Here is a 14,098-nt window from a genome sequence, read left to right as displayed (position 1 = left end):
CAAGTGAGTAACACTGCTTAGAGGCTAGAAGACAATGAATGATGTTCACTTCATGGGTCCAAAGACCCCATTCACCTTTATCCACCTTTATCAAGTGGCCAAAGAAAGAGTTCTCTCCCATAATCTAAATACTGTAAAGGGGAAAACCAAGAAAGGGAGAGGTTAGCTGAAAAGACTCATCATTTTTATCGGAGAGACTGCACATGACCTAAAGGAACTGTTTCAATAATCCATTTAGACTGAGCTTTCCTTTGAACTTGGTCTGTTTTACCAGTGAGATTTCAGGAAGTTGGCCAGATCAGGTTTAGACAAAACAAATAAATCATTTTTCTCTGCTTATCTGAATCTGTGAGTTAACCCCCAATCCAAACCTCTGCTGAGATTACCTTCCCCTTGGCAAAATCCTCCAGGAGGCCTTCACCGAAATAACCTCCAAACAGAGGTTAACTATTCTTTTCTCTTTATCATCGCACTTTATACATATTTAGATTGTTGCACTTGCATAGGATTTAATGCTTCTAATGCTTCTGAGGCCTGCCTCCTTCACTAGTTGCTTGTCTTGGGGGAAAATATTGTGCCTGATTCCTCTTGATCTTGGCCTAGCACCTTCAACTTGGGCTTCATACAGGACTAGTATCTAACAAGCAACAAATCTGGTTAAATTGCCTTGAGTTCTTAAAGATGGTGGATTATAGGTATGATGTTTTGGGTCATTGAGACCTTCTCCCAAAATATATACATGAACTAACTGGTATTCAGAAAAATTAGATGGTTTTCTTCTCATCTTCATTCCTTTCCCAGCATGGCTATTAAGTTAAAAAATGTGTCAAAATTCATTTCTAATCTAGAATGGACTAACAGTGTTATCCCAGTGAAATCTCTTTAAACTCATTTGGAAATGGGCTCTGAGTTTCTCTGATGTTTCCTTAAATTCTAATGTATACCTTTCTCATCTGTTTACTTAGGAGACTCAAGTGAGGGAGTGGGGGAACAAAATTCAAGTTTCTGGCTTGTGAGTCTCACTGGATGCTTACCTGCTCCAGACAAAGCAAGTTCCCTTGCACTCGACTCTTCTCCTACATGGACAATGATTTCCTGGATTTCCTTACAGATTGTTGAATATTAACCATGTGATATCTTGAAAGTGGGATTTGTTGGGTGGTTTTACATTTCTTTGTGCTTTTCTGTATTTAGCAAATTTTCTATAGTGAGTATATATTTTGTCTGTAATTGGGGGAAAAAACCCAACTAACCCACTGTTTTGAAAACATGTCTTTTATTCCTAGAGTGAACTTCAGCTATAAAAAGTATACTGAGAGGTGGGCAATGGGCCTCCTCTTCCACCAACCCAAGTCAGGAGGAGGTGGAGAGAAAATAGACCTAAATACAAATATGACTAACATAACTTGGTCCCATTTAAAACAGTCTCATATAATGGGATTCTTGCTTCAGCCATATGTTCAGCCTTCTCATTTTAGAGGGAATTTCTGGCAGTCCAATGTTCTAGGTGGGGAGTGAGGGATAGAGGAGGGTACTACAAGGAAATATGCCTTCTTGCAACTTCAACCTGGATAGATTTAGCCATCTAATCCTGACACCTTAAAAGCCTATCAGGGGATTTCCCTGGTGGTCCAGAGGTTAAGACTGTACTCCCAAAGCAGGGGGCCTGGGTTCCATCTCTGATCAGGGAGCTAGATCCCAGTGCAGCCAAATAAAAAAATAATAATAATAAATAAATAAAAGGCTTTCGAAGGAAAAACTGAGGGTTCAGAAAAATTCTCTGGCACTTTTTAACAGCCTGAATTCCATAGTTGGACTGCCTCACTGAGCATGTTCTAGTTTATAAGGAGTGATAAACCATGTATCATTTCACACTACCATAGCTAGAGGGTCTTGTGCGCTAGGAGCCCTCTTTTCTTTTCCTCTTTCAGGGACCCACTCTCCCCATGTGGCAAAATGTAGTTTGTGAAACCAGAGAAATTGATTCACATAGAAATAACTGTAAAATTTCCTGAAGGCCAGACAAACAACAAGACTAGCAATTTCGGTCTCCCAGTGATTACAGTAATTAAGCTTTGGAAGAAACTCCTCCCTTCCTTCCCCAGTCAACCCCACCCCCGCTCTGCTGCTCCCATTACTGTCCTCACTATTTGTGCAAGGCCAAAGAATTCCAAAAATGGAATTTCCTTCCTTTTAGGAACCAAAAGTAAACATTTGCTCTAAATCCACAACATAACCCGTTTTCCTGAATGACTAGTCGTTTTTAACAATAATCTCAGCCTGTGGCATTAGAGGTGGGAGCTGGGAATTTTTCCAGGTAGTTGAGTATAGAAAATAGTATTATCACTTACAAAATTAGGAGTTGACTAAAGGGACTCAATCTCAAGGCCCTCTCTCCTGTCTTTCATTCCTACCTACAAACCAGAATCATAGGACTTAACTGCAAGAAATCTTTCTAGTTTCTGTAATACACCTCTTCATCATACAGATGAAGAAGTTGAGGCTCACAGTTCTTAACAGTCCTTATCACAGCCGCTGGCACCCAGTAGGTACTCCGTGACTATTAGCTTTGTGTGTGTGTGTGTGTGTTTAAGTGTTTATTTATATGACTGCACCAGGGATCTTTCATTGTGGTGCGCTGACTCTCTAGTTGTGGCAAGCGGGCTCAGTAGCTACAGCAGGTGGTCTTGTATAGTGCGTGGAATCTTAGTTCCCTCAACAGGGATTGAACTCTGCATCCCCTGCATTTCCAGGTGGATTCCTTTTTTTTTTTTATCACCAAAATGGTTTTATTTCGGACACTGACAACATGCACAACAATGCAACTGTATCTTGTTTGGTTTCCTTAAGTATTACTTAAGTATGCATTGAAAATACACGTTTACATTTAAGAAATGTAACACATTAAAGTCCTCTGTAAACAGAAGTCCTTCTCAATATATTTTCCTGCTTTGTTTCATACATAAATAACATAATCTACAAAGTTGTAAATAAAACTATTAACTCCTATGACCTAAAAGTATATACAAATTTTGGAGCTTGACAAGAGTGTTTTCTTTCTGATTTTATATAAGTAACAACATGCAGTATTTGCAATGTTTTTGAATCATATAGATGACTTATAATCAAAACCTTTATTGTCTCCCAAACTTTTCTCCCTATAACAGACATTCAGTGTACTTGGTAAAGATGCCACCATTCAAAAGTCAATGTGGTCAAAAGTCTAGATTTTTAAAATAGAACAGAAGGTTGCCATTAAATATTATTAAGCCTTATTAAAATCACTTTAGTTTATTTGAAGAACAAAATATGCTACCAAAGAGTATATGCTTGTACTATCATTTAACTGGAAAGCTAACACAATCTTAAAAAATCAGATTCAATTTGTAGTAGTCTTGGGAAAAAATAGTTCATGGAGATTCTGTTAGAGGAACAGAAACCATATTATCCTAAGTTTTCTAAATTTTATTTTGAACCATCATTTCAATTAGTTAAAACTTACAGGGTAAAAATAATGACACACAAAAATGATCTTAGAAAGGCATATTCAGAATTCCTGATGCAGAAAATGTGATTATTTTTTGTTTAATGACTGGAAATCTTTATTCCTTCAGAAAATAGTAACATTATTTATTGAATGTCACCACCTGTTTGGTGATTTACTAGATAACCACTCAAGGTATTTTATTAAGTAAGCACTCAAATTATTTTTATTTAACAAAAGTAAAAAGACTTTTCATGTTGGAAGTGTTTCATTATGAATTAAAAACTTAGAGAAACATTCTCAATTAATATCTTCCCTAAATTTAAATGAATCAAATGACAAATAATACCAAGCTAAGCACTGTCATTACCTTTAAAAATCTAAGTTTTCTAAAAGTTTTACTTTTTTATCAATATTAATATGATCTGGCACACTATTAACTGCCACTCAAACTGTATGTTTAAAAAAAAGAAATATTCTTTGTTAAGAGCAGATTAACAACATGTTTTCCATGTTCTTATAAAAAACAAGATTCTGATATGCATAAGGAATCTAAGTCAAAAATCCACACATGGTAGTGGAAATTCTGTCAACTTTCAGCCTAATACAACATAAATCCACAGTAATTTTGCATAAACAATTCAAAATTTAAGTTTATAATGGAAATGTCAACAAGTCTTAACTACAACATTAACTGCTGATGGGTTCCACTATAGTTCACCCAGGCACAGCAGATGTGCACCTCTGATGGGCAGACTGCTTAAAAAATTAAAGCTAACAGAGCTATAAATTAGGAATACATAAATATGAACACAGCAATGCCAAAGCATTAGAGCGGTTAAAGAAAAAAAAAAAAAGATGTGATGTAAACACAACTCATAGTTTTCTCTGTAAGCCACTTTCCACTGATTTATAAAGCTATGGCTTTCTAATTCTTTTAAAAAGAACAATGTTTCCACATTGCTACATGCAGTGATTTCATTGTTATGTTCTTGACTACAATGCAATCTTCAATCTTCCTATACAGCTTGACATAGCCCATCAAGATTTCTTCAGAAAGTCAGCTTGTCATATTTTCAGCAGCCTTTAAGGCTTCTGTGGCCTTGCGAAGTTCCTTAATAACTGATGATAAAGCTTCTGGGTTAATTCCTTGTTCACAAAGCTGCACACATATAGACAGAGTTTCCATATCTAATCTAGTATTCAAAATTCTTGAAATCTCAAGTAGGATGCATTCAGATTCGCTGCTGCTGCCGTCACCGACCCAGCCCCACCGCTGCTAGTCATGGCGAGGGCCGAGGGAGGCCGGCAAAGGGCCTGACCCGGAACTTCCGGGTGGATTCTTAACCACTAACTTTTTTGTTTCTGGCCTAAGTTCTTCAAAATGACCAGTCCATACTAAAAGAATAAGATTCCCAATTTAAAAACTGTTTTCTTTCCACTTTGTCACACTAAATTATGTAATTCTATTGGTTTAGAATAAAGTTATTATAGCCATAAATTTCATTTAGTTTTAACAGCTGTATTGAAATACAATTCACACACTATATAATTAAACTGGTCTTCCCTGGTGGTTCATGGGTAAAGAATATGCCTGAAACGCAGGAGCCGCAGGACACGCTGGTTTGATTGCTGGGTCTGGAAGATCCCCTGGAGGAGAGCATGGCAACCCACTCCAATATTGTTGCCTGGAGAATCCCATGGAAGAGGAGCCTGATGGGCTACAGTCCATGGGGTTGCAAAAAGTCAGACACAACTGAAGCGAATTAGCACCCATGCACATAAATAATTAAACCATTTACAGTGTACAATTCAATGACTTTTAGTATATTCAGAGTATTAATATACTGTCTATATTAGCATAGAAAGTGAAAAAAAAAGTGAAAGTTGCTCAGTCATGTCCGACGCTGCGACCCCATGGACTATACAGTCCATGGAATTCTCCAGGCCAGAATACTGGAGTGGGTAGCCTTTCCCTTCTCCCGGGGATCTTCCCAACCCAGGGATCAAACCCAGGTCTCCTGCATTGCAGGTGGATTCTTTACCAGCTGAGCCATAATATATATAATTAGTATCATAATATAATATATTAGTATATTATCTATTACCATAATCAATTTTAGAGCATTTTCATTAGGCCCAAAAGAAACCCATGCCCTTTAGCATTCACTCTTATTTTCCCTTGTTCCACCAGCCAGCCTGAGGCAACCACTGATCTTTCATGTGGTCCTTTGTGACTGGCTTCTTTTACTTAGAATATTTTCAAGGTTTAATATTTCCATGTTGTAATATGTACTTCATTTCTTTTTGTTGTTGAATAATAAATATTTCATTATATGCATAAATAATATTTTAATTCAAGAACTGATGGGTATTTGGCAGAATGTTGTTTTAAACAAATGTGATCACTGAGCTAGCAGAAACTTAAAATTAGTACATATACACATGTGTGTGTGCTAAATCGCTTCAGTCCTGTCCAACTCTCCACAACATTATAGGCTGTAGCCTGCCAGGCTTCTCTGTCCATGGGATTCTCCAAGCAAGAATACTGGAGTGGGTTGCCATTTCCTTCTCCAGGGGATCTTCCTGACCCAGGGATTGAACCTGTGTCTCTTATGTTTCCTGCATTGTCAGGTGGGTTCTTTACCACTAGTGCCATCTGGGAAGCAATATATAAATATGTATCTCGTATATTTCTATGCTGAATTTATACTTAAGCACATTTACTATTAAGACTTTATTATAATCTTAGACCTGAATATCAATTTTTTCCCCTCTAAATTTTCTGATGTGTATGATAGTAGCGTGTAAAGACAAAGTAAAGTCTTGCCCTAAGTTTTTCTGCTCCTCGGACTTCTAGGAAAACAGAGGCATATATATAGGTATATATATATATATAGAGAGAGAGAGAGAGAGAGAGAGAGGCATAAATATAGGTGCCCAAGTAAGAGTTCTTAGGAGAGAAAAAGAAAAAAAAAAAAAACAGATCCAGAGCAACATTAGTTCCTGGTTTTTAAATAAGAGCTTTATTAAAGAAGGGCATTTGGGGCACATATCCAACTAGCTGATCGGCAATTCTAAGACCTACACATAGACACAAACAATAAGAGGTGACTGCTTGGTGAGGGTGCGAAAGGGGGACAGTACAGGCCACAAATTCAATCACGTGTGTCCTTGTAAGGCTAAGTTTTTCACCTCCTTACTGCTTTTGTGGGTCTCTGGTTGGGTACAGATTGGAAGACTTTGGAGAACTAGTTCGTACTTAGAGAACTTAAACTTGGAAATACCAAATTGAGGGTTTTTATGATCCTGGGAGGTAGCTGATTCCCCACTGAACCATTCTGTACTCAAATCTTGCCTTCCCTGGCCCTATTACAGGAGTTGAGGCGACAGTACTCTTCCGTCACCTGCCCCGAGATAAGGGGCTTTGGGGTGTATTTTCTGCCCTATTTGCAGCGGTCAGAACACGAGGAAGTGATCCTTGACTCAGCCCGCCCGAGGTTTGGGTGTTGTCATTCCCCACACGTGATTTTCTACCAGCTGGCGAGAGACCTCACGTACCATCGGACTTACTCATCCCAGTGACTCCACCTCTTTCCTCCTCTACTCTCCACCCCACATTAGCCTGCCCCGCTTAGAGATTAGAGGAAAGGAGGGTGCCTGGAGCCAGGAAATACCACTCTTCCAAGTAGTCCGTGAGGAGAGAAACTAGTGTTTGGGAAAGTGCAAGATTGTGGAGTTTGTTTTACTCTTCTCCAGGATGCTCTGCACGTCCTCTGTTTAAGGCTATCCTTACTGTCTTAACCCCAAATAATTCTTTCCTATTCAAGACCACCTTATTACTGAGGCGGACCTTGTCCCCGTTAACGTTGCTTTCCTTTTCCCTGTTTTCCACTACTCTGAGTCCGGAATTCTCAAATTCTTAGAACTGCTTTGAGTCCCTGATCGGCCTCCTTCCCGTTCTAGCCGCGTGACCTTGAGTGAACCATTAACTTCTCCAGGCCTACTTTCCGCGTCTGTGAAACGAAGGGCAAAACGTCTACCGTACCAAGCCTGTGACGAGGCCCAAATATGAAAACCCTTTGTGCGCTGTAAAAACTAATAAAATGTTAGCTATTCTGGACTGCTAATCACTCTTTCAGAAACCCTCTGTTTCCTTTGGGGCTCGCCCCGCAAATCGCGCCTGGGGTGGATACTTCTCACCATCCTCCTATCGCAGTCTTTCCCATTGGCTTACACGACGGCCGCGCGGCGCCCAGTATTGACGCAACGCCGCCTCCGCTGGCGCAGGATGCTGCATTGGCCCCGCCCCCGACCGCGCCTGGCCTCCTGCGGGGTCCCGCCCTACGGGCCGACACGGGCGGATCCCGCCCCTTCAGTGACGTGTGGCGCGCGCAGCCCGGCCGCCCCGGCAGTTGGTGCAGCGGCGGTTGGGCTGAATACGCTCGCTTCACCCCTCCCCTCCTCCGGCTCGGGCCCCCACCCCGCTGGGCCCAGCCCCAGCTCCAGCCGCAGCGGCCCCGTCCCGTGCGGGCCCGTGTCGCCCCCTCAGCCGGAGACGCCCCCGGCCGGCGGGCAGCCCGCCACCATGGAGCTGGAGGACGGTGTGGTGTATCAGGAGGAGCCCGGCGGCTCCGGGGCCGTGATGTCGGAGCGGGTGTCCGGCCTGGCCGGCTCCATCTACCGCGAGTTCGAGCGGCTCATCGGGCGCTACGACGAGGAGGTGGTCAAGGAGCTGATGCCACTGGTGGTAGCCGTGTTGGAGAACCTGGACTCGGTGTTCGCGCAGGACCAAGAGCACCAGGTGGAGCTGGAGCTGCTCCGGGACGACAACGAGCAGCTCATCACCCAGTACGAGCGAGAGAAGGCGCTGCGCAAGCACGCAGAGGAGGTGAGGCCGGCCAGAGGGGAGGGTGAGGGCCGGGCCCGAGGGCCGGGGGGGTCGCGGTCCGTCTCGGAGGGGAGGCGCGCCGGCCTCCTTGGGGCAGGCCTAAGTCCGAGGCTCGTCGGAATGAGCCTGGCGGCCGAGAGGCCCCAGTACCCCCGGCCAGCATTGGACGCCCAGGGAGATGGGTGAGTGTCCTGGAGAAGAGAGTGAGATGGGGGAACCAAGGCCTGGGGAGGAAGCCACAGCCTGGCCTGAGGGTACCTGGGGTTAGGCTGAGAGCGGTATTTTAGGGTATCTGCTTGCCTCTTGTAGTTTAGGGAAGTTTCCGACCACCGTGGGGTAGTCAGACGGCGTTTCAAACTTTTACCTTGGGGTGGTGGGTGGAGCGCCTTTAAACAACTGTCCTGGATATGTTACTTCCGCTGGTTCCAGTACCTTTCCTGGGGGTTGCTGCTTTGGGAAGTTAGATATCTTCCTCTTTCGGTCAGTTTCTTGATATTTTAACCCTACTGAGGAAGTTTTATTTTATGTGTTATGTGCCTTGGTTGGTACTTTGTCGACACTTAGATGTTGTATGGGAATACTCTGTAAATATGGAGAGTATACAATTTTATTTTATTGGTATACCACATCAATGCATTCTTCCTTGTCAGGTGGTAACCTTGGACAGTTCCCTTTAAAAACTATTTATAAAAAGGACGGGGAAGTGGTAGGGGGCGGGTTAAGGAGATGTGGGTGACAGTTGGCAACTCTTTTCAGAGACTGTACTTGGCTAGCTGTAAACTTTATAATACCTCAGCTTTTAACTTTAGTGACCTCGGTGCCCCAACCTTGACTTTGAGTCTTTTGGAGCTCTGGAGTGCAAGTGATGGGTCTTTAACTTCTTGAGGCGGTCAACGATTCTAGCTTTCAGGATGTGTTGGCATTGTTTCTGTGGAATTTATCTGATGCAGGTGAAGTGTCCTGTTCATGTTTGTTTCTTGGGCATCTGGCTAAATATATGGTGATAGAAGGAAGCTAAATAACTAATTATTGAAGGAATGACATACTGTCTTTCAGAAATACTTGAAAAGTTTTAACGATGTGCAGCTCATTTCCTGACACTAAATAGTACCACCGTGTAAACTTATTTTACTTAACACCATTGTATGAGGTCAAATAGTTTTTGTTTTCCTTAAGTTTAACTGCATGATGCTTTTTAGTTCTGATTTTGCGATCCATTTGTCTCAAAGGGATGCTCTTGAATTTGCCAAACAAAACTGACTTTATTTCAAAAGTATTTCCAAGTATGGAAGGAAAGGTTGGAAAAGAAAATCTAAGGATGGAATCACAATTTCCACTAGTTTACTAGTACTCTTTATGGAATGGAGCTTATGTACTACTCCTGAGATGACTTGCCATATCTTCATGCTCAGAGAGGCCCTTGCTATTTTATGGACGTACATGGGAAGACTGTGGAATTAACCGAATATACACACAGGTGAGGAACAGGCCCAGCATGATTTTATTATCGCAGATAAAAGAAATTGTTGGACTTCCCTGGTGGGTCAGTGGTTAAGAGTCTGCCTGGAAATGCAGGGGACAGAGGTTTGATCTGTGTTCTGAAAACATTCCACATGGCATGGGGCAACTAAGCCTGTGCACTTCACAACAAATGAAGCCCACACACCCTAGAGCCTGTGCTCTGCAACAAGAGAAGCCGCTGCAGTGAGAAACCTGCACGCCCCAAGGAAGAGTTGTCCCCCTTACCCAGCTCGTTGCAACTAGAGAAAGCCCACACACAGCAGCAAAGACCCAGTATAGCCATAAGTAAATAAATAATTTTAAAAAGCAAGAAATTACTCCCATCAGCCTTAAACTCCTGTCAGTTCATGTAAACATGGGCAAATGCCAGGGTCGCATGTGCCAGGAAAACCATCTGCTGCAGGTTGCAGAATCAGAAAATACAACTGACTAAGCTGCTAGATTCTGGATTATATATTAATTTCTTAAGTAAATGACATGTAAAAAGTGGATATCCAATGACTTCTTTTGTAATTTATGCTTTATCAAATATGCCGGTAAATTCTGTAATGAAACATGACCTGAGACTAAGAACATTGATGGCTGCTGCTGCTGCTGCTGCTGCTAACTTGCTTCAGTCGTGTCCGACTCTGTGCGACCTTATAGACGGCAGCCCACCAGGCTCCCCCGTCCCTGGGATTCTCAAGATGACCACAAATGTAATATCATCTTGTTACCAGTTTTCATATGAGATCATAGATCAAGTTTTACCCAAGTACTCAGAAATGCAGTCTCTCTTAGGTAAATATGCAGAAATGATTCTGTGTTTAATTTTCTCTAAGTTTTGTGGCCTTTAAATAAGAAATTTAATTTTTATTATAATGATGTTACTTAATTTGAATACTTTCTGTATTTTTCTTTGCTTTAATTTGAATTTCTTGTGAGGAGTTAACCTGCTGGTTTTGAGTCTATAAAAATAGTCTGAAGAAGGGCTGATTTTATATAAATTTATAACCAGCTTCAAATGTTAGTCAAGAAATCTCATTTTATAGCTTACCACTCTCCCCTTTGGGCTCCCTGCTCCAGCCATATATATATATAGTCAAAGCTGTGGTTTTTCCTATAGTGATGTATGGATGTGAGAGCTGGACCATAAGGAAGGCTGAGCGCCGAAGAATTGATGCTTTCAAATTGTGGTGCTGGACTTGTGAGAGTCCCTTGGGCAGCAAGATCAAACCAGTCAGTCCTAAAGGAAATCAACCTTGAATATTCATTGGAAGGACTGATGCTGCGGCTCTAATACTTCGGCCACCTGATGCGAGGAACGGACTCGATAGAAAAGACCCTGATGCTGGGGAAGAATTGAGGGCTTGAGGAGAAGTGGGCAACGGAGGATGCGCGGGTAGGATGGCAGCAATGACTCAATCAACTTGAATTTGAGTGAACTCTAGGAGATAATGAAGGGCTGGAAAACCTGACATTTCTGCGGTCCATGGGGTTGCCAAGAATCGAGTATGACTTAGCGACTGAACAACAACAGTATATATTTAAAATATTTATTTATGTGTGTGCCAGATCTTAGTTGTGGCACACAAGATATTTGATTTTATTGAGGCATGTGGGATCTAGTTCCCTGACCAGGGATGTAACCCTGGTCCCCTGCATCGGGAGCACGAAGCTTTAGCCACTGGACCACCAGGGAAGTCTCCAACCATATGTTTTTTTTTTCCAGCTAACCAAGTACTGTCTGATGCCTTCGCCCCCTTGGCCTAGAATACTTTTCGCTCAGAGCTTCATCCTGACTAGCTCCTCACTTTTGACTCAGCTTAAATTTCGCATCTTCAGCTCAACATTTCCTGTCTACTCTATCCAGAGTAAACCTGTGAATCTATGATCTGTTAAATCTGTGTTCTGTTACATCAGTGATTAAAAAAACAATTCACAAGTTGTGTGGCACGGACCAAAAAAAAAAAAAAAAAAAAAATCTAGAGAAAGATGTTATTCTTGGAAAGAATATGTTAGTGTTTTTTATGTTTTTGTTTGTGTAAGTTCTAATTCTTTTAGAATAGACATGATTTGTTTTGAGTAATTAAAAAAAATTTCCGTGAAATAGACAAATGAATTAAAGGAAACTTTTCTTAAGAAATTCGTTTAAAAAATTTTTTATTGAAATATAGTTGATTTGCAGTGCTGTGTTAGTTTCAGATGTTTAGCAAAGTGATCCAGTTATACATAGGGAATTTAGTTTTGAAGTGAGAGTTTAGCATGATTGACTGGAGGGAGATTGCACATAAAAATGAAGATGTACCCTCTTCATCCTCCTTGAGTAGTAGAAGCATATATGAAGACAGAATATCTTTCCTGGGAAAAAGATGTTGTGATTTTTAGGACTACTTTTCTGTGGGTTTTTGTCTAAAATGAAGTGATTAAATGCATAGGTGAGGGATATTGCTGAGAATTTTCTAATTAACTTTTTTCCAATGAATCAGCACTTAAAGCAGTAACAATTGATGTTTTATATGAAGACTTACGGGTTTCCCTGGTAGCTCAGCTGGTAAAAAATCCGCCTGCAATGGAGACCCCAGTTCGATTCCTGGGTCAGGAAGATCCCCTGGAGAAGGGATAGGCTACCCACTCCAGTATTCGTGGGCTTCCCGGGTGGCTCAGACGGTGAAGAATTCACCTGCAATGCGGGAGACCTGGGTTTGATCCCTGGGTTGGGAAGGTCCCCTAGAGGAGGGAATGGCAATCCACTCCAGTATTCTTGCTTGGAGAATCCCCATGGACCGAGGAGCATGGCAGGCTGCAGTCCATGGGGTTGCAAAGAGTCCAACACGACTGAGCCACTAAGCACAGCACAGCATATGAAGACCTGTAATCAGGTTGTTTTCTTTGGAAGTCTGTGCACATGAGAGTGAATGATAAGATTTGTGGGCAGGAAGGCAGGCGTGGATATTGATGTTGTAGTTCTCACTTTTTCATAAAAATATATTATTTTTAAAAATTAAAATGTATTTATTGAGGCTGTGCCTGGTCTTAGTTGCATCATGCAGGATCTGTAATTGCAGCATGTGGGATCACACTCCCTAACGAGGGGTTGAACCAAGGCTCCCTGCATTAGGAGTGCAGAGCCTCAGCCACTGGACCACCAGGGAAGTCCCCATAAAAATATTTTATTCACAAATGCTAAGGAAATTAATTTTTTGTGTGTGAAATAATTACAGTGAAAGTTAACTTCTTCAGTAAACACTTAGAAAGGAATATTTGAAGTCTTTTCAGTTCAAGACAGGAGTGAAGAGTAATTTTGAATACTTTAGCTTATATTTGTTGAGGACTTAGGATCTTAAAAGTAGAAATTCCATATTTGCTTCAACATTAAGTTTATTTAGTTTCTTTGGCAGAGTTGTTATTTGAATTGATATTTATAATGGTTCTTTAGTTTTAATTCTGTTACTCTGGTATCAAAGGAATTTAATTTTGGGAATCCCCTGGTGGTCCAGTGGTTAGAACTCTGAGCTTCCTCTACAGGGGCAGTTTTAATTCTGTTACTCTGGTATCAAAGGAATTTAATTTTGGGAATCCCCTGGTGGTCCAGTGGTTAGAACTCTGAGCTTCCACTACAGGGGCATGGGTTTGATCCCTGGTTGTGGGGGAGGGAGGGACTAAGAGCCCCCATACTGCACAGTGAGGCAAAATAATAATAATTTAAAAGTAGGTTTTATTTCACTACAGTGGAGCAGTAGTGGAATGGTGGTTTATTTATATGCACAGATGATCTGTTAGTACAGAGCAATTTGCTGGTCCATTGAACATTTGACATGAAGTTTTCAAACCACTTGTTCAGTGTTTTTTTATTTTAATCTTATTTATTTATGTTCAGCTGTGCTGGGTGTTTGTTGTTGCATGGACTTAACTCTCATTGTGGTGAGGCGGGGCGGGGGGCGCTATTCTCTAGTTGTGGTGTGCAGGCCTCTCGTTGTCCTGGCTTCTTTTGTCATGGAGCATGGGCTCTAGGACGTGTGGACTTCAGTAGTTTTGGCTCCTGGGCTCTAGAGCACAGGCTCAGTAGTTGGGGCACACAGGCATAGCTGTTCTGTGGCATGTGGGATCTTCCTGCATCAGGGATCGAACCCATATCTCCTTCATCAGCAGGGAGAATCTTTTCCATGGAGCCACCAAGGAAGGTAAGCTAAGGAATCCAAGAAATCCAGTGGTTTTTAAAA

At 41.7% G+C, this 14,098-nt stretch overlaps 1 protein-coding gene and 1 pseudogene across 7 annotated transcripts in view; one reads left to right on the top strand and one right to left on the bottom strand.

Moving 5' to 3' along the window:
• Positions 1-3,468: 3,468 nt before the first annotated feature.
• Positions 3,469-4,771, bottom strand: LOC112583529 (annotated as a pseudogene).
• A 3,099-nt stretch (positions 4,772-7,870) lies between these two features.
• SPAG9 (sperm associated antigen 9) overlaps positions 7,871-14,098 on the top strand; it is a 150,997-nt gene continuing 144,769 nt past the window's right edge. For 3 of the 7 annotated variants that reach the window (XM_044939115.2, XM_044939114.2, XM_044939112.2), the window contains exon 1: positions 7,871-8,375. In XM_044939115.2, coding sequence (XP_044795050.1) covers positions 8,073-8,375 — 303 coding nt within the window. In that variant the 5' untranslated portion in view covers positions 7,871-8,072. The remainder of the gene's footprint in view (positions 8,376-14,098) is intronic. The other 4 variants (XM_044939113.2, XM_044939111.2, XM_006070168.4 and 1 more) reach the window with 2 other exon arrangements.

This window comes from Bubalus bubalis, chromosome 3, assembly GCF_019923935.1.
Source record: "Bubalus bubalis isolate 160015118507 breed Murrah chromosome 3, NDDB_SH_1, whole genome shotgun sequence".
Lineage (NCBI taxonomy): Eukaryota > Metazoa > Chordata > Mammalia > Artiodactyla > Bovidae > Bubalus > Bubalus bubalis.
This window is presented reverse-complemented; position numbering and strand designations above follow the sequence as displayed.